This window comes from Rosa chinensis, chromosome 6, assembly GCF_002994745.2.
Source record: "Rosa chinensis cultivar Old Blush chromosome 6, RchiOBHm-V2, whole genome shotgun sequence".
Lineage (NCBI taxonomy): Eukaryota > Viridiplantae > Streptophyta > Magnoliopsida > Rosales > Rosaceae > Rosa > Rosa chinensis.
In genome coordinates, this window is record NC_037093.1 from 62,042,747 (window position 1) to 62,062,780 (window position 20,034).

The window sequence follows — 20,034 nt, forward strand, 5'->3', positions numbered from 1 at the left end:
TACACACTGCATTCTGTAAAAGGCAGAGAAAAAGTGGGCTGTCTTTTGCACACTCCCAGTTCTAGGATTGTCAGCTTCTGAACCTCTAAGCATGTGGGAATATCTAGCTTTTTTATAGTTAGATAATGAAAGGACATTGAAATCACAATCTATGAGTATTGAATTGTAGATAAATGTGGGTACCTGTGCAGCTAATTAATTGGGGATTGGTAATTTTGTGCTGATGAGACTAATCCTTGGTTTTCTGGGTGGATTGATTCCATTTTTGGTTGGTCTATTTGGGATGCGCTTGTAATCATTGCCGTCTTTGTTCCTTTGGCCTCCTCACCAGTTGTCACTCTCCGATTCTTCTTCTTTTGTAGCGTTGCTATTCATTTGGGCCCTACAGGCCCACAGTCCTTTCTCCTATTACTATGATTAAAGCTGTCTGTCTCTGTCACTCTGTCTTTGTCTCTCTCTCTCTCTCTGCAAAAACCTGCATCATCATCAACCATCCCAGTAAATTTCAAATCTAAAATTTGCGCCCGAACCCAATACTGTCCCCCGTGATTATGCTTTGGGATAATCACCCTCCAAATTCTGTCCAAAATAAAAGGGTACCCTTTTGTTTTTGGGACACTTTGATTGTAAATGCACAAAAGGGTCCATCAGAAAAATCAAATCCTTGGATGCGTAGGGTTACTGTTATTCTACTCTGTACTCACTCCCAAGTCCTAAAGCTTACCACTGAGTTCTTCTTAAGGAAGGGGAGAAGGAACAATGGTTAAAAGAAGTAAACCTAGGAACATTTTAAATTACATTTTTGAAGACTTGAGGTAAATTCTAAATACAAATTACAATCATACATGTATCAGTTAAATTTAAGTTTTTTGCATCCGCGATAGTTCAATCCCATAACCTGTAAGTTTACAACCTAGATTCATGCTCACAATTTCGGCTCTACTACTGAAAAAATGGTAGCTAGATGATCTTCACATTAACAATCCTACCTGAAAATAAGCCAATTCTTGTATCACAATTATTTCCAAATGAGAGTACACACGGAGTACTTATGCAAAGTTCAAGTACCTCTTATTCCATGGAATGCACAAGATATTCCTTCATCTTATCTTTACAATTTATCTTTACAAATATGCCTAGGGCTAGGGATTCACCAATCTCTGTTATATTACATGTTGGTATTAATACACGCATCTACATCTATTTCCATTGCTAGCAGCTTCCGTCTCCTTGAACTATAGGCAACCGAATTCGGCACAGCTAAAGCAACAAAACAAGGATTCCCATTCATGTTCTTTCATATGCTGGAGGCAACAATTCAGTTCCCTCAAACTACAAAATCATGTAACAGGTGTGAATTGCCAAACCTGTATTGCTGCTGCCCTGGATCTCCATAATAACAATCCAAAGAAGCTTCTGGATCGTTACCTCTTACTTCGGATCCATTAGGTGCTGGAAATCCATCATGTTCCTCACAATGCCGCAACTCCAATGCAAGTGAGACCTCACTACCAACCGCATTCCCCAACCCTGACATATCATATGTAGCAACAGCATTCTCGTTTGCATCAAGATAAACACTACGGTCGTCTGCATTAGGCCTTTGACCATGATCTTGTAACTTTGTTATTCCAGACTTCGAGTCATGCAGTTGCCCTGGTTCAATACTATCAGCAGTTGTAGACATCATGCTTTCCCGCAACTCATCTCTCCTATCCTCAGATGCTGAGAATTCAACTCTGCCTTCTTTTAGCACATTTTCTGGTGAAGATTTCGAATCCATCTCTTCACCAAATTCTTCTTTGTACATCTCCTCAATCATGGGCTTCCAAAGACGTACCCTTGCATTAATAAACCAGTTGGCAACCTGAACAAGAATAATGTTAGTCCAACAAGTCACAATGGACAGCTCCGAGAGTCTGAGGATCAATATTCACATTTTCAACCTACAAATTATTGAATCCCAATTGCAATACCAATGAATGTTAAGGAACCATTACAGAATATATACCGGTGATCCAACTATACGAAAGCTAGAAGTCACTTTACCTGATTTCTGGTTAAGCCGGTCTGCCTTGCTAGCATAACCTTTTCAGAATCCTTTGGGTAACTGACACCAAAACCATGAAAGATTCAGTGAAATGAAGTTCGTAAAAAGTTGGTACGTAGAAGTTTCAAGAATTCAAGCAAGGGGAAAAGGTTTATAGTTACATACGGGAGAAGGAAGTGCTCAAATAGCCAAGCGCGAAGGATTGCAACAGAGCTTTCAGGAAGTCCCCTTTGAGGTCTCCAAGAATGTTGCATTACACCATGCTGCTGAAATGCCCTCTGCTGTCTGAGCTGCTGGTCCACGTAACGGAGGCGAGGTATTACTTCTCCTTGAGCATCTGATGGAGTATCTTTCTCTCCCAGGCTTCTCTGTGCCGCTTGAATCTGGCCCTTGATTGCATCATGCAAACTGCGAAAATGACGGGAAATTGCTTGTAGAGCTAGTGCTGTGTATGGTCCGGCAGCCCCATTCCCAGCTGCCTTGTCAAAAAATGCCACCACGTTTTGCATTTGATGGTAATATTGCTTGTATCTTCTATCTACCTACATCAAGGACATAACAATTACTGACCTTACAAAATATGTGCAGCTCACAACAAAACTATATGATCAGGCTAATAACTTGAATTAAACCAGGTAACTTCGACCACAAAAAATTATTTTTTTTCATCTCAACCATATTTTAGATGGAAAGTAGAGCTCAATAGACCAAGTAATTAATAAATACTTAGCAATCAGTCTTGTTTACCTCATCCAACATGGACAAAAGTTTGGTCTTCTTGTTCTGTAAATCCTGCCTTTCTACTGGTGATAACTCAACAGAAGATACGGCGCTTGGCTCACTAGGGTCGGATGACATTCTTATCCCGTCAGTCTCTTTCGAACCGTCTGTTCTTTGATGTTTGTTCGATCTAGACTGCTTCAAAGCCTTTCGTACATTTACCACTTCATCAAGCAATTGCTGAGCTGCCTTGAGGTACTTGGTGTTTAATAAAGAGTTTGAAAAACCTAATGAGTCATACAAGTATGCTTCGGAATGCATTTCTTTGGGGACCATGGAGCACATAGGATTGGAGAAATTCTGTGTTTTGAGAGAGTCGTATAAGCCAGATGTCAAATTTTCAAAGTTTCTAAACTCGTCACTTTGGCTGTAATCATCACCTTTACATTGAAATTCTCCCTTCCCTAGGATTTGAGAAGTGCTCAAAACCGAAGGGAGACTCGAATTCAGATACTGGTACTGAAACGAAGGAACAGAAACTGCAGGTGGAATTTGTGTGGCAAGGCTAAGAGACAATCCATGATCCTGAATACCACGTTTGCCATCAGGAGACCCTATCAATGAATCCCCACCCACACAATCCCTGACCGGGCCACTTGTAGGTGGAATAAACATCATTTCATTCCTACCACCATCAGACTCAGAACATTTGTTGGGGGAGAAAGAGCCACCGGACAAGACCTCGGTGTAGGATCCGGGATATGAAGCTTGATTCATATACATCATCATGTTACTAGGCTGGTCAGGATAAGAAGCAAGCTTCTCATCCCCTGGATAGGGGGTCAACAAATTTTGATTACTTAAATTTTGGAAATATGTAGCCATACTTTGTTTCCCTCTCTTTCTCCAAACCCTTAACTAATCTGAAATTGAAGGCAGAATTACCGGTCTGAATTGGTGATACCCATCTAGATCATCTACTGATTCCTATAACCAGAAAAACAAGAAACTCATCAAACGCTATTGCAAAAAATGGCCAAACTTAGCAACCACAAAGCAAGCAAACAACCAAATTCAATTATGTACCCAAATTATCTTGAACAACAACACCAAAATAGATCCCCTAAACCCAAAAAACCCATGAAACCAAACTAGATGAAAGCCAAACTAAACCCAAAACCAAATCAACCATGCACTTTAAACCCTTGTTCAGTACTGCTAAAAAGAAAGCATCTTTAACTAATTAGAGACACAAAAAAGCACTCCAAGAAAGCATCTTTAACTAATTAGAGACACAATCAAGCTCTCAGTGAAAGCATCTTTCACTAATTAGAGACACAATCAGCTCTCAAAAGGCCATGACAAAGAAGGATGCTTGATTACTATCTACAACTAGAATTGAAAAATACATAAAAAGGTGAAAGAGCAACATAGAGAAAGTTGAAATATCCAAATACCTGAAAGCAAGCTCTGGGAAATGAATTGTGTGCAGCTAAAATTGAAGTAGTAAAGTCTGTGAAAGCGAAGACTATCACGAATCAGAGACAAACAGCAATCCCAAGAGATATAAATTCCTTCCCAAACAAGACCAACCTCCTTATGATTGGAGCAACGGCACCAACTCAGACAATACTATTCATATAAAATTTGAAATTCAATAATAAAAGAAAGGGAGAATAATCAACACCAACTTGAATATTATAATCCAATACTATACTCTTTCTATCTTTTTAATTGTTTGGCCAAACCTATACGCTAACACGGAAAAAACAAGCAAGAGAAAGTTCCTGAATAAGAAGAAGAAGATGACTAAGACCAAGAGAGGTGGTGATATTGGTGGTGGTGGTTGTTTGCTTAACAGGGTTTTTTAGACGCTATTACGCTAACGGCTAACCAGTAACCACCAGTTGGTATGTTAAGTGGTGGGAGGGACTGTTTGGTTTTTCTATTTATTTATTTTATTTTATTTTTTAGATCAGATGTGAGGTAATAAGTCATCTCAATTACGTTAGTGAGTTAGTAACACACTCATTTAGTATTGATTCAGACCGAGGTTAATGAGGATATTTCAGCAAAGTCAGACTACCGAGGTTAATGAGGATATTCCAGCAAAGTCAGACTATCCTCTCTTGCAGGCACACATATCCTAAGACTCTTCAAACCTGCTAACCACATACTAGGGATGGCAAAAATCCCCAGCGGGCCGGAGCTCCATTGGATACTCGCCCCTAATGGGGGGAGAATTCGGGGATAAATGGGGAATGGGGATGATGATCCCCAATCCCCACTATCTAAGATTGGGGATGGGGCGGGGATGGTAGTGTGATCTCCATCCTCAAACCCGCCCCAATAATGTGTACATATATTTAATTTATATAAATATATTAATTTATTTTTTATAATATAAATCACAAATATATACATTTACTACTTTACTTTAATGGTGTTTTGATTTTTGCACTCACTAAATTATGATTTATGAATTTAATCATGTTTTAATTTTATTTGTTGTAGATTTTGATTTTTAAAAAGGTAATATAAGAAAAAAGTTATTTTATTTATTAAATTCTTATCGGGGATTTGGAGCGGGTTTGGAGGCTTAGTCCCCAGTGGGATGGGGACGGGGAATCCCCAATATATTTTTATTGGGGATGGGGGTGAAGAATGACCCCGGGGATGGAGATTGTATTGTGATCCTCATCCCCAACCCGCCCCATTGCCATTCCTACCACATACTGATAGAAGTTAGAAACTCGAACGCTAGACATGAGATTCCATGATGGATAACTCGATTAACCTTATCCACTCAGTGGTTCTATTTATTTTATTGTCTTGGTTTGTGGGTGTGGGTGTGGGTGTGGGTGTGGGCTTTTGTTGGGCTTGGTGTGTGTTAGGCCTATTAGCTGTGGACGTAGAGGGTGGTAGGTAGTAGGTGAAAACGTGGACATGACGAACTCGAGGAGTGTAATATAGACGTGTTTAGTTTAAGACTTCAAAGGCTAGTTGCTTTGTTGTCATGTCTGAAAGGGGCTGCATTACCAGCTTCTCCTGTTCTGTTAGACCAAACTAAACCTCACAACTCATCAAATTATAAGAGATTTGATTATAGCGTAAGATATTTAATACCTCACATTAAACATGGCATATTTCGTTGTAGGCATGAGGTTGGTGGCAATGAATCATTGTGGATTTGGATGTTGAATGTAGCATCTTGCAAATAATTGAAAATTTGGAGTTTTTGTCGTTGTTGAAGAAAGTTTTGAAGTTCAAAACAACAAAAGTAAAACGCTTACGAGTTAAAAGGAAGAAAATATTTCATCATAACACAAGTCGTGTTGCAGTGTTGCGACTCGCCATATAACGAGTGACGCAACATAAATCATTAAAGTACTTATGTACACAGAGATTGCAACATCAATCAAAACGTAAAAGATTTCACTCATAGGATGAGGATTCAGTGCACCGACATGCACTTACACCGACATAAATGGATGGTTAGATTATATTAAATACACAGTTAGGTTATTAATAAAAATATTAATTATAAATATCAAGAATTGAGATTATCTTATAAGTGTTGGGTCATTTGCACCGTCGGTGCATAGAATAATTTTCATCACTCATAAAGTCATAATACAAGTTGTGCTGCAGTGTCGCGACTCGCTAGATAACGAGCGACGCAACATCAATCATTAAAGTATTTATGTACACCGGAGATTGCAACACCAATCAAATCGTTCAAAATTTCACTCATAAAGTCATAACATAAGTTGTGCTGCAGTGTCGCGACTCGCCAAATAACAGGTGACGTAACATCAATCATTAAGCATTTAGGTACACGGAGTTTGCAACATCAATGTTTAAGAATTTATAATTTGGTCGCATTTGAGAATGTCGAGCAGATTAGTCTTTAAGATATTCAAATTATTATTCATAAATCACGAATATATAATATATTGCACAACAAACGAGTTTCGTTCTTGAATAAAAGTAGAATCTGTCACTTACAAAGTAAGAAGTACGGTCATTAAACAAAACTAGCGTGGGAATTGGAACCAGTCAATACTATTTTTAGTTTAACAGACATTATTAAAAAGACCAGACCAGTTGATCCACTAAAAAAACACGAGCAACCGTATCGCCGACGACGATTACGCAACCAGACACCACCGTGGCAACATCGCCCACCTCCAAAACCCCCCCGTTGCCTTCCCTTCCTCCTCGGGCCCCACCCAGATATTTCCACACTTGTAAAGATGCGCGCGTGACTCCACCCAAAAAAGCCTTCTTTATTCTTCCCACAATACAATACAACACTCTAGAAAAAACAAGAAAAGAGATCAGTTGTCGCGTAAAACCACGACTTATTCTCAAATCCCCTTTTTTTTTCACATCACATTTCTATTATTGTTTCTCAAGATTTCTCAAAGAACCGCGACTAGAAACCTCCAAAACGCCGCCGTTCCGCCGCTCTGTTTCGCACTCTCGCTTCCTCCGGAAGCCATGACCAGCTCCTCTGCCGCTTCACGCAAGGTCTGTTATTTTATTTTTAATTTATGTTAGCCCCAATTTTAATTTTTTTTTTTTTTAATTTATGACAATTTATGTGTGCGTAGGCTTTAAGCAAGATCGCCTGCAATCGGCTCCAGAAGGAGCTCGTGGAGTGGCAGTTGAATCCTCCGGCCGGATTCAAGCACAAAGTCACTGATAATCTTCAAAGGTTGGTTCTTTGATCAAAGTTTTAATTTTTAATTTTATTTTTTGAGATTAATTTCTTTTCTGATTTGTTTGGATTTTTTTTTTTTTTTTTGGTAAAGATGGGTGATTGAAGTGACCGGAGCGCCGGGGACTCTGTATGCCAATGAAATGTATCAGCTCCAAGTTGATTTTCCGGAGCATTATCCCATGGAAGCTCCACAGGTCCATTAAAGATTCCGAATTTTCATAAGAGATTTCCAAATTTTAATGTTCTTAATGCTGTTTGGCTGCTAAGAGTGTGGTTACAAAATCAAAGAATTGACTGTTAGCTTGTGTTATTGATGATTTAGGGATTAGGTTTTCGAGTTGGGCTGAGTGTGGTTGTGTTAGGGTTTCAGAGAGTTGAAGTAAACTAAACAATTGAATTGTATTGTATTCTCTGCAACTTAACAGTGTTTTATTAAATGATGGTTGTTTTGCTCTTTCAGGTGATTTTTCTCCCTCCAGCTCCTCAGCATCCCCACATTTATAGCAATGGCCATATCTGTTTAGGTATCTTTTTACTCTTTGAACTTTGTTTTCATGCTCTTCTCTCAAATTAGTTATAATAATCGTACCCTATATCGTTTTGCGGTTTGATGAAGATTGGTCGTTTGGTAGACACAATCAAATAAGCAAGATAGTTATAGGCCTACAAGTAAGCCATTGTTTTGACTAATGTTATTATGGCAAGACAATGACTGGTTGTTAGGTTGTTCGACTGTCATGTCTTTGCTGTTTACTTGCAAATTGGGTAACTTCATAATAAAGTTGATTTGGATTTTATCGAATTGGTAGACCATGCAAGTTAGCCGTTCTCTGTTCAACTAAGCTTGAAGAAACTTAATGTGCCTGCCACCTGCATCTGTTTGGATCATAGCACTATTTAGAATTTTTCATTACTTATTTCATTCTTCTTAACTGTTGGTGAGAAATTACAAGCCAATGCAGGTCTCTCATACCTGAAAGAATAAATCAGGGTTAGAATTGCAGTAGTGATTAGTGAAAAAAAAAAAAAAACAGTATGTAACTGAGTTCCGGCCTATACTGGATTGGAGGCTGTTAAATTCTTATGGCAAGGTCTGTAGCTTAACTAAAAGAGGAACCAGAAGTTCCAGTGCTTGCCCACAATTAGGTCTAGTAGTAAACTCTGAAAGTCAGGCAGATACAGGCGTCGAAGTTTAATTTATTTAGGTGCCATAGATAAATTGAACTGAAACTGTTGGGCCCAGTTCTTTCTGAGGAGCAGCATATTTGTTTCTAAAATCTACTATATAATATCTACATAAACCCCCCAAGGTCTATACCAGTTCATCCTCTGATCAGAGACCAATTAGTTATGAGTGAATCGTAATCTTTTGTGTACAAAATCATTCATTTGCTGCTTATGAGGCAAAACTTGCGACTCCAGAGGCATGAGGTACCAGTAAGATCATAGTCCAAGTTTTGAGGCTGTTATTGAATAAAATGTTATGAGCTTAATCACAAACTACACTTGTTTGTAAACTTTGGTCTTCAGGCACACATGCAGTACTGCATTTTTAGTCTAAAAGTGACAGGAATATCCTGCCCTATTTGTCATCTATTTTTTCCTTCGCAATATCAGCTATGGGGAGCAGAGTTTGCTTTAAGCGACAATTACCTTCAGTCTAGTTTCTTTTATTTTTTAATTTAGTGTTGTCTCCTACATTTTCTTGCTTCTGCAATGGAATACTTAATCTCTGATGGTTGTTATCTGATTGTGACAGTTGAGCTGCTTCACTATACTTGTGGGCACTTACTCGTTTTGATAATCGTTTGCAGATATATTATATGACTCATGGTCTCCAGCCATGACTGTCAGTTCTATCTGTATCAGCATTCTCTCCATGTTGTCAAGTTCCCCTGCAAAGGTTTGCGTTGAATTCAAGTTTTTGATGTATTTTTACCCCTTAATGTAATGAAGTAAAGCCATGACCATCGATTGTGCAATTCATCATTGTGCAGCAACGCCCAGCGGATAATGATCGATATGTGAAGAACTGTAGGAATGGCAGATCTCCCAAGGAGACGAGGTGGTGGTTCCATGATGACAAGGTGTAATGACATAACAAATAATCATTAACTTATGTATGAAGAAATGGGGCTTTGATTCTGAATACTATTTAATCAATGCCATTCAAAAGGGGAGCTGGCAGGGGCCATGTCTCTCCCACCCTTCTATACATCTTAGCTACCATTGCATACAATACTTAACTTTGGTGAGATGTTTAGTCAATCAGATTGCATACACATATTGCTCTAATTGAAGGAAAAAAAGAACATCAGACAGTCGCAAAAATTTGCTATACGGAAGAGCAATGCTGCAGCCATATGTGCAGTTATCGAAATTTCGTTTTTCTAGTTGGCCATCAAGGAACATCACTTGGTTGACCAAAGAAAATTATGTGTTTTGGATCTAATTCCAAATAATCTCCCATCAAAGAAGTTAATATCATAAATCGTCCTCACAGTCCCACTCTCCAAATCAATATTTTTTTTTTTTGATTTGTCAATCACACGGTGTCCTCAAAGGCTTTTTAGGCTCAGAGACTAATCCGTGCTCGGGGGATCTTGTCAGAACGTTTCCTCCCAGTCCCCCTGGCTACCAAGAATATATTGAGATTTATCTCTAATAAGCGTCAGCAGGATTCGAACCCGGGTGTGGGGGTTTCACACCTGGAGGCTCTTACCAAATCAATATTTTGAGTGTTCTAATCTTTGATAGTGAAATTTTATTCACACACCCAACATCACATTTTATGGGTAAATTAAATTACCAAAAGAGATATTTATATTAACAATAAAGAAACATAGTTGGAATTAAGAAATATATGCAGTTTTTTTTTATTTCGTTTCCAGGTCTACCGCAGATGGATATCATGAATTTGATTCTCAATAATTTAGCATGCATGTGATCGAGCCTTCTTATCAATCTAGTTTCAAAAATGTATTAACTGTCCAAATGATACGGACAAACAAGAGCAAGTGAAAACCGTTGAAAAATTCCTCAAGAACTCTTGTGATGTATTGTTTTGTTTCGCTCCAATTTCATCATTAGTAGTTCACAAATCTCAACAATTGGCATCTGAATATTGTCTTGGTCAAGTCCTCAATGACAAGCAATTCCCCATTGGCATTTGAGTATGTTCAACCCAACAAGTGAAAAGTAATTAAAACATTCTTTGGGTGCCATTGTATTAACTTTAGTGATGACCATGTGATTTACCGAAACTCTCACGTTGAACCATTGAGGAATTGATGCTGAGCCTTCTAGTGTAAAATGCCATTCTTTGGGTCTTTTTTTTTTTTTTTTTTTTTTTTTTTTCAACTGCAGCAATGCAATAAGTAGTCTCTCTTGTATAAGAAAAAAAATAGGTAGTCTCTTACCAGATATTTCAGCAAATATATATATATATATATATATATATATTTAATGAAAAAATATTGTGTATTGTGAATGAGAATAATTTAGGAAGTTTGGGGTTGTAAAATGTTAAAATAAAAAAATTAACATATATTATGTATTAAGTAAGAAATAATGTATCTATCATTTAACAATGTGTGAATAAAATTTCTCATCTTGATAATAAGCGAAAACAAAAATGCAAACGACTTTGTTTTCGGTTTAGAGCTCAAATCGTCTCCATATTCTTCGGGTATAATAATATCGAAAAACGGCCCACTCGAGTGTGTTTTTTTCCCTCCAGTCCAGTAGGAGATAGGAACAAATGCTAGCACGCCGACTTCCGTCTACGGCGGCTGCTTTCTCACGCCGGTGGGCCGGACTGCCGAACTTGGGCCGTACTCCGTCGTCTCTGCAATCACTCCCCGTTTTCCCTAATAAAATTACCCTGATTGCCTTCGGTTCCACCGCAGCGCAAATGTCCGCAGAACACACGGACTCAATCCCCCAGGCCTCGTCAAAACAAGTAACACTCCAATTCCATATTCAATTTGAAAGATTGTGTTTTCGGCCATGTGAAATGTAAATTTTGGTCAGTTTCTGACTTTCTTCTCACAGGGTGCTCTTAAACCCGGTTTATACTTGGTCGGAACTCCGATTGGAAATCTTGAAGATATCACCTTCCGGTACTCCTCACCCAAAACCTCTTCATTTTTTTACTCTGTTTTCGATCTCATGGTGTTTGGGATTTCGCAAATGCAGGGCTCTCCGTGTCCTGAAATCAGCCCATGTGATACTCTCAGAGGACACTAGGCACTCAGGGAAGTTGCTCCATCACTACAACATCAAAACTCCTCTTGTAAGTCTGGAGTTGTTTTCGGGCTTTTACTGATGATTGCTTGGCTGTTAGTTTTAGTTATGGTGATTTATGCTTTTAGATTGCAGCTGAGCTATCACAAGTTCAATGAATCCCAGAGGGAACAGACGGTGTTAATGAGGTTGAAGGAAGGTGAGATCGTTGCGCTTATAAGCGATGCTGGGATGCCAGGCATTAGTGATCCTGGTACGGAACTGGTGAGGGTCTGCCTCTACATTTTGCTTTATGTGTTTGTTAGTTTTGTTAGTAGTCCGTATCTTAAAACATCTTTAGGTAAGCTTGAATTCGTATGGTCAGTGGTGACAGTGTGATTTAGAAGTAGTTGACAAGTGTTATTACGGATAGGGATGTAGATGGTGGTACTACTTTTCATATGTTATGAAGAATGTAATTGGTGCATGTATAAATTTCAAGTCTTGATGTAGGCTAAACTCTGTGCGAATGAAAATATTCCTGTTATTCCTATCCCCGGACCGTCTGCTTTTGTGGCTGCTCTCTCTGCTTCAGGCCTGTCTACTGATGAGTTTACTTTTGGTAAGATTGTCATATTCCATGACATAGTTCTTGGTGGATATGGTGTGACTAGTGATATACTAATTATACTTCTTCAGTTGGATTCCTCTCTAAACATTCTGGAACTAGAAAAGAGAGACTAACAGTTTCTGCAAGTGAGGCAACAACACAGATATTTTATGTTCCTCCCCACAAGCTTCTTCAGTTTCTTGAAGAGACTTCTGCACTTTTCGGTGTTACAAGGTATATGTTTTTTTTTTTTGTCTTCACTAACTCATTAATATAAAGACTATTATTCTTCAAGTGACTTATCGGCTTTTCAAGTAGATCATTTGCTAACTTTATATTTAATTTGCAATGCAGACAATGCGTAATAGCTCGTGAACTGACAAAAATTCATGAAGAGGTAATATTTGTTTACCTCTCATAATGTCTCTGTTATGTTGCTTTGATAGGTTTCTAAGAACTTCAACTATGATGATCACATTTTAGTTGTGACCGAATTATTGAACATGTGCACAACTGTTATGAATCTCATGGCATCAGACCTTGTAGGGTTGTAAAATCAGTGTGTTTTCTTATCAACAACTGCACTACTATGGTTTCACAAGTAATTTGATTCTTCTTTTAAATGATACTAACTCTAAAGTTCTCAACATAATTTAAGACTAGTGGCTGATAATATGAGAGACTAACAGTAAATTTAAGACTAGTGGCTGATAATATGAGATATTACCTAATTCAAGAGTTGTCTCTGCAGTACTCTTCTGACTCTGTACTAGTGTTTCTTTTTTTGGCAGATTGCACTTCTTAGATTTAAGCAGAATCTATCCTTCTACATACAACCTCTGAAATTTTCTAACATAATTTAAGACTAGTTACTAATAATATGAGATATTATTTGGTTCAAGAGTTATCTCTCGTCTCTGTACTACTCTTCAGGGTTTGTACTTTTGTATCTCTATTTGGCAGGCTGTTCCTGCACTCTTTAGATTCGAGCATGATCTGACCTCATTAGTGCCTTAGTTATGTGATTAAAACCTCTTCAACAGAGATTTGCATAATTCGGGAATAACTGAGTAACTCAATTGGATCATCTTATGATACAGAACATGTTAGAACAGTGCTGCTTCTTTTTCTTTTCTTTTTTTCATGTTCAGGTCCAGTGATATGTATGGTGTTTATAGAAAAGCATGTTTTACAACTACAATTTGCACTGCTATTTATTTCATGTTTTACAACTACAATTTGGCTTATGACACGTGCCCTATTTTGATGTTTCATCAGTTTTGGCGGGGTACATTGGGGGAAGCAGAACAATGGTTTACAACTCACCAGCCAAGAGGTGAAATTACAGTATTGATTGAAGGAAAGGAAGATATTCCGGTTGAAACTCCATCAGAGTCTCAGCTTGAGAATGAGTTGAGAGATTTGATCTCCAATGGGCATAGTCTTTCTACGGTAATGACATCTATCTTGCATGTTTAATCTTCCTGAATACAAGTCCTTTGAAGTTGAAATCATGAGTAGTTCATTTGAAGCTGATTTGTTACACTTTTGCTAGTTGATTGGAATTACTTGCTGGTGTAGTTCAATTTGCTGGTCATAGCAATATAGGATATCTTAGAAATAAGAACTACTAGTTGGTCGAGATCCACTCACCATTTCTTACAAAATCATTAGAAGTTCTCACTTTACTTCTTCACAATATAAGCATCACAGAAATTTTGAGTGATCATTAGCAGATCGGAAGTAAATTTGCATCTTGTTTTAATTCCAGCAGACCATCTCATCATGATCCTCATCTGTATTTATAGGCTGTCAAATTAGTAGCTGATGGAACATCGGTGAAAAGGAAAATTATATATTCAATTGCATTGAGAAAATTCGGGAAGCAACAACTTGTTTCAGAGAGTGATTCTTCAGATCCATCAAAGCCACATCGAGAGTGACCTCAGATGCTTCCTGGTGTAAAAGTTCAATTTGCTGAGTGAACTAGTGACTTGTATGTCTAGTGTGCTTCACATTTTTACTCCAATCTGTATGTCTCCCGGATTACAGGTGCTTCTAAAATTAGAGCACAAGCAGAGAGATGTAGTAGAGACTAGAGACTAATAGTCACTGTTTTACTGAATGATGTCTCTAATTTATTACAAGGCTCTAGTAGTTCATATATTTTACATAGTGGACCAAATCCAAAGGGTGAAAAGGGTAGGACAGTAAATTGCCAAACCGTGATGTCCAAAGCCCAGACACACTGGGCTGTCGGCTGTCGGGTTCACGGGCACTGCATGATACAAACAACATTACATATCCAGTTGCAGAGCACCATGGTGACACCCTGAAAAAAAAAAAAAAATCCTTCTAGCTTTTCTAGTTTTAATTGTCAAAATTACCCTTCCTCATTCCTGCTATTATTATTTGTACATTGGACTAGTTAATTTAACAGGCAGTGAGATACATCCCTCCCTAAGTTTGCTGCTGCTGCTCCTACTGAGTGGTTTGTACATGATGAATCAATTCTCCGATCACAATTGATCGTGACCGGCTATAGAAACCGAGGGGCCGGCAAATATACATTGGCCGGTGGCTAAAATCTGCCGGGGATCGAACTCCATCTTTCGCTGGTAAAACTGAGGCCACTTATCCCCGAAGTGGTCCATCCACTCTTGCTGTGTTGTGTAGTGGGGAAGGTATTGCTTTATCTTGATCCCTGCTTCATCACAGAACTTGAATATCCGACGGTTCTGATCGGTCAGGTACTCCAACGTATGAGTTTCGTCCCCGGAATCCAAAGCCGATCTCAGCAATGCCACAAGGTAAAAAACATCCTCATCCGGCGTCACCACCGAGCTCTGCTGGTCCCACCTACACACAATCAAAAGTTTAGAACCATCACCAAACGCCAAAAGCAGCGGCATCGTATAAGGTGGTTGGGATTTGATGCTTCCGAGTTCCGAGTGAATCATCTCTGGGAGAGTACTCGATGACATGTCGTTATATGCCCATGCAATGCAACGTATGCATTGAGCTGTGTTTCTGGAACTGTCTACGTGAAACGACATGGATGCCATATTGCCATCGTAGATTTTATTGGTGTTTTTCATTCATGCAACTGTGTCTTTAAGCAGGAAACTTACTTGTCTTTGTTCATGGGGTAGATGAGAACCGGGCCGCTTGTTTTGTTTCCCAAAATGCCCTTGAACACTCCCTCGTCGAAGTCAGCAATCCTTGATTTGGGGACAAAAAGGTTGAGCCATGGATGGGGAACATCCCACAAGCCCTTGGACCGGAGCTTCAACTCGGCCTTGTGAACCCGGTCCAGAAAATCCACGTAGGGAAGATCAGTAGTGAACACTGATGTCGGTACAAAATCCAGTTTTTCTAACAAAGCCTCTATTTCCTGCGTGAAACAAAAAAAAAAAAAAATGAAAGAAAGAAAACGGAACTCATATCATCAGAATTCAGAACTTCGAATTCGTTGTCGTTTTGAAAAGAAGGGCAATCAAAGTACACAAAAATGACTTAAAGCTGCTACCAAACAGATGCTTTTGTCGGGATAAGTTCCATTCTAATTAGCTAGTTAACTAGAAGAATAATTCGGTGGGTGGGCGGCTTAGATTTAGTAATAATATAATTAGAACAAATTAAAGTAAGTTTGTATTCAATCTTAGGTTTTTGCATACAATAATAGATCACAGATCTTCCATGTTTTCCTGTGTATGTCGTTTACATTATTATAGTTGCAGATGAGTATATTACACACTTAAAGACTCTAATCTCAATCATAAAATCTAGCTTTAGTAGGACACTAATCTAGCTAGCAAATTAAACTATATAAGCTCTCATTGGATTAAATGTGTTCAGCAATGCCAGTTTTGGAAGCTACTCTAACCAAGCACAAAATAAAATAATGTAATGTTAGTTAATTAGTCTTTAATTAAAGTCTTGGAGCACCTAGCTACCATCCAATGGGTGTTCTTGCTTCTTTAGCATGCAGGCCAATAGTGACCAGACCCTGCTTTATTTATTTTTCCAGATGAATCACCCTATTTGTTTTTAGGGTTCTGATGGCATTATACACAATTACCCAATAACTTGCATGCCTGAAATTTCTATCTTGACCAACTAGATCCACTGAATGCTGCTTTGTCTTGAAAAAGAACAATTAAGGTGGCTAATTAAAATACTAATCATGCAAATAAACATGCATGTATATATACCTGGTCAATAGTATCAGCGGTTGAATCATCGTAGTTTTTGGTTATCTCCAAGCAATATAAAACACCTCCATTCCCATTAGAATCAATGGAGGAGATCTTGACAGGGTTGCTTGGGGAGAAGAAAGATGACCTCCAGTTGTTGATGAGGCCTTCGTCGACAATAACGAAACCCTCAACGTAATCGAATTTCTGGCTGCTGGGTTGCCCATGCAGAGAGATCAGATATTCCTGGTCTTTGGTAAAGGCCGAAAAATTTGAATACAGTACTCGGATCCACCTCACCTATTGACAATAAGAACAATAAGAACAAAATAATAATTAAATTAAGTAGCAAAAAGAAGGAAGTTGAACCAGATTATAACTAGCAGCATAAAAATGGGACACGTCAACAACATTGCCAGCTATGGAAGAGCCGTTTGAATGGGTTAAAAAAGCTTTCGAGTAAATGGACTACACATTTGATTCGATATCCCTTAAAAGTAGTACTTCAAAGGGGAAGGGAAGGGGAACCATTAGGTCATGATACCTTGCTTTTTAGGTTTTGTGGCTTTCGTCAAACATAAACAAAAACCAGGAATTACTTCCTTTCTCCAAAAGCCGTGTATGTATGTCTGTGTCCCACTAACACCGTGGAAGGTGGAACCAATTAACCAGATTTAATTTGTAATAAACAATCATATAAGTTTTGGAAAAGTAAATTATACCCTTTTGGGGGCTGGTTCAAGGGCAATTCTAGCCCTAGTGATGATTCCAAACTGGCCAAGCCCACCAAGAACAGCGTGGAACAGCTCTGAGTTTCTCTCTTCTGAACATGTCAAGAGCTCGCCTTTGCCTGCATCGCAACATTGATTCACATGTCAAAGATATTATGAACATGCTAATTAAGCATTTTGGGTAATTACGCAGTCGATTAACGACAGCAACAACTTAATAATTTGAGAATGTTGTTGTTGTGTCATCAATATATATCTGGTACATAACAAAAAGAGGCCATGTGCAGGTATATCGTGTTGTAGCAGAGAAGTGATTTCATCAACTACCCTGCTACTTTGGACACTTCCATTAATAAGCAAAAGCAAATCATTGTACTGAATTATGCTAAATGATTGAAATTAACAGAATGTCACTAAGGGAACGGACCTGTAACAACGTCAACCTCAAGAACATTACTAATCTGAGGTCCATGGTTGAAAGCTTGGCCACTGATTCCGGCGTTGGAGAGTGTACCGCCTACTGACAAGTACAAATAGTCTGTCCACGACTTGGGGGCGAGTCCATACTCCAACGTCGCCCTCAACACCTCTATCCACAGCTCCCCTCCCCACGCGTCCATGTACAAACCCTTCTCCGAAACAACCCGACCCACAGTCTCACTCCGGCCGGCGGCCGGCTTCCCCGACCCAACCCGGTTCCCTCCGCTCATTTCAACCACCACCCCATTTCTCGCCTGGGCCTGGCCGTTGATGGAGTGGCCATGCCCACGAGCTGAGACGCTGAAGCCCTTGGCGGAAGAGTACGCAGCCCGCACGAGCCGCGTTACGTCTTCCGCCGAAGCCGGGTGCATAACGGCCAACGGCTCCGCTCGGCTCATGAGACCAAAGTCCTTGGACGCCGTCTCCACGTCGGACGGATCCAGGCTGAGCTGTCCGTCCACCACGAGACGGAGCAGCTCCGCCGGTTCCATGGTCAGCCCCACCGTAATAAGCAGCCTACATATCGCGAATGTAATCAAAACAAGCTTTGTAGCCATCTTGCGCTCCTTTTCTTCTTGTTCTTCAATATTCTTGATCTTCTTCTTTATAAAAACACCGGCGGTACGATCTTCAAGAAAATTGTAGAAAGAAAGGAATGAAGCAAAATCTTGAGGCAGCGATGTTGGGTTTTGGGAGTCTGTGATCGAGCGAACGTAAGCTGTGATTTGGCTTTATTTTGGACGCAACGAACATGCACGTACAGAGAATCGATCTTTGTACTAGTACAATGGACGAGTGTGGGTTTTTTTGGACCATACACTACTGATGCATAACATTCTAATAATACTATTGGGGCTAACGAGAGAGAGAGAGGGAATTCAGATCGATTATTCGATCGAGTCGAGCCTGACTGTGTTTTTTTCTGTGCTGACAATTTCTCTGCGTTGGTGTTTAGGATATAACATGCAGGTACTCAATTTAAAGGACAGAGGGCTCCGGGGTGGGTCCGGGAACACGTGTCCGTTCACGTGAGAGGGGTGATGGACGCGTGTCGGGAGATGGAATATGGGACATGGTGGGATGATATATCCACACCCCACCCTTTGAGGAAGAGGATGCATGGGATGGGGCCTACGGGTAGATACGGAGGATCTGTGTGGGGACACGAGCAAGGTACAGTTCACGTGGGTGCAGACACTGGCGACGATGTTCGGCTGATGCTTATGCCTTATGCAACAACAATAACAACCGATAAAGATTCTCTCTCTTTCTCTTTCTCTTTCTCTTTTGCTCTTTGCTTTAGGATTTTAGGGCTTTTTTTCTTCTTTCTTTGGGGGTCAAGGCTTTAGGGCTTGTTTTCAAATCACGATCAATTCCTTATATTGATAAAGAATCAAGAGAGAGACTTGCGTGGGGCACCCGCACCACGTAAATATAGGGCTGACCAATCAACCCCCAGTAGGGGGGTCTTTTGGGTATTGTATTTTTAAAAAGTAGGGGCAGTTTCGGAACAAGGAAAAAAAACTCGGATGTCTGATTGGCTTGTTCTATATCCACGTGGTGGGGAAGCCCCTACCTAAGAATTTCTCAAGAATCAAACTACTTCGGTTACATTAGTGAGTTAATTACATATTCATACAGTCAATATTCGAACCGAGGTCCACAATGTTATCCCAACAAAACCAGATTAATGTCCCGCTACATGCCCACTAACCAGAAGGCTCTCAAACATGCTGACTACAAACTAATAGAAGCTGGGACTCGAGCGCTAAACATGAAGTTCCATATTAGAGAGCTTGACCAACCTTACCACATTAGGTAGTTAGTCTCCCATATGCTTATACTTAAACTGATATTAATAAATGGATCTAATAACTAAATAATACTCTCAATAATTAATCAAATATGAATGATCAAGTCCTTAGAAAATCACAGAATCTAAGCCTTAGATTGCAATGAGGCGCCGGCATTATGATTTGCCAAAACAAAGGTAAAATATGAAAGCTTCACAAACCAAGACAATCATACACAACAAGTGGGTACGTATGTTTGGAAATTAATTAGTCAGTTGGTTAATTAAACTAACTGAAGTCTAGGGGATATGGATACAATATAGGGAAAATGTCGATTTTGCTGCTATGAGCTCAAGTGGGTTTCAACTAAAATGGTGCCCACTTTTGGATTATCTTAGCTATACAAGTCTAAATTTTCCATTTAAGTAGTTGACTAATGACAAATGCAATAGAGATGGCATACCCATCAGGAAACCCTTGGTGATAAGAATAGAACCCTCAAAC

General features: G+C 39.3%; 4 protein-coding genes across 4 annotated transcripts; 2 read left to right on the plus strand and 2 right to left on the minus strand.

Annotated features, from left to right (window-relative positions):
* Positions 1-990: 990 nt before the first annotated feature.
* Positions 991-4,634, minus strand: LOC112168821 (BEL1-like homeodomain protein 3). The gene is given in 6 exon segments (XM_024305743.2): positions 991-1,372; positions 1,375-1,867; positions 2,050-2,110; positions 2,216-2,592; positions 2,798-3,757; positions 4,228-4,634. Coding segments are annotated over 5 exon segments (1,821 nt in total). The 5' UTR covers positions 3,656-3,757; positions 4,228-4,634; the 3' UTR covers positions 991-1,340.
* A 2,450-nt stretch (positions 4,635-7,084) lies between these two features.
* LOC112174697 (ubiquitin-conjugating enzyme 15) lies at positions 7,085-9,778 on the plus strand. The gene is made up of 6 exons (XM_024312493.2): positions 7,085-7,303; positions 7,387-7,490; positions 7,588-7,690; positions 7,957-8,020; positions 9,311-9,399; positions 9,494-9,778. Exons 1-6 carry the CDS (start codon positions 7,274-7,276, stop codon positions 9,587-9,589), a joined length of 486 nt encoding a protein of 161 aa, XP_024168261.1. The 5' UTR covers positions 7,085-7,273; the 3' UTR covers positions 9,590-9,778.
* A 1,361-nt stretch (positions 9,779-11,139) lies between these two features.
* LOC112173711 (ribosomal RNA small subunit methyltransferase I) lies at positions 11,140-14,496 on the plus strand. The gene is made up of 9 exons (XM_024311389.2): positions 11,140-11,457; positions 11,550-11,617; positions 11,694-11,790; positions 11,877-12,005; positions 12,234-12,342; positions 12,420-12,564; positions 12,685-12,727; positions 13,609-13,782; positions 14,139-14,496. The coding sequence occupies exons 1-9, from the start codon at positions 11,257-11,259 to the stop codon at positions 14,271-14,273; spliced, it is 1,101 nt and encodes a 366-aa protein (XP_024167157.1). The 5' UTR covers positions 11,140-11,256; the 3' UTR covers positions 14,274-14,496.
* A 99-nt stretch (positions 14,497-14,595) lies between these two features.
* LOC112173709 (cytokinin dehydrogenase 5) lies at positions 14,596-18,671 on the minus strand. The gene is made up of 5 exons (XM_024311388.2): positions 17,685-18,671; positions 17,249-17,376; positions 16,545-16,826; positions 15,462-15,724; positions 14,596-15,189 (listed from the first exon to the last, which is right to left on the minus strand). Exons 1-5 carry the CDS (start codon positions 18,292-18,294, stop codon positions 14,850-14,852), a joined length of 1,623 nt encoding a protein of 540 aa, XP_024167156.1. The 5' UTR covers positions 18,295-18,671; the 3' UTR covers positions 14,596-14,849.
* Between the last annotated feature and the right edge of the window lie 1,363 nt (positions 18,672-20,034).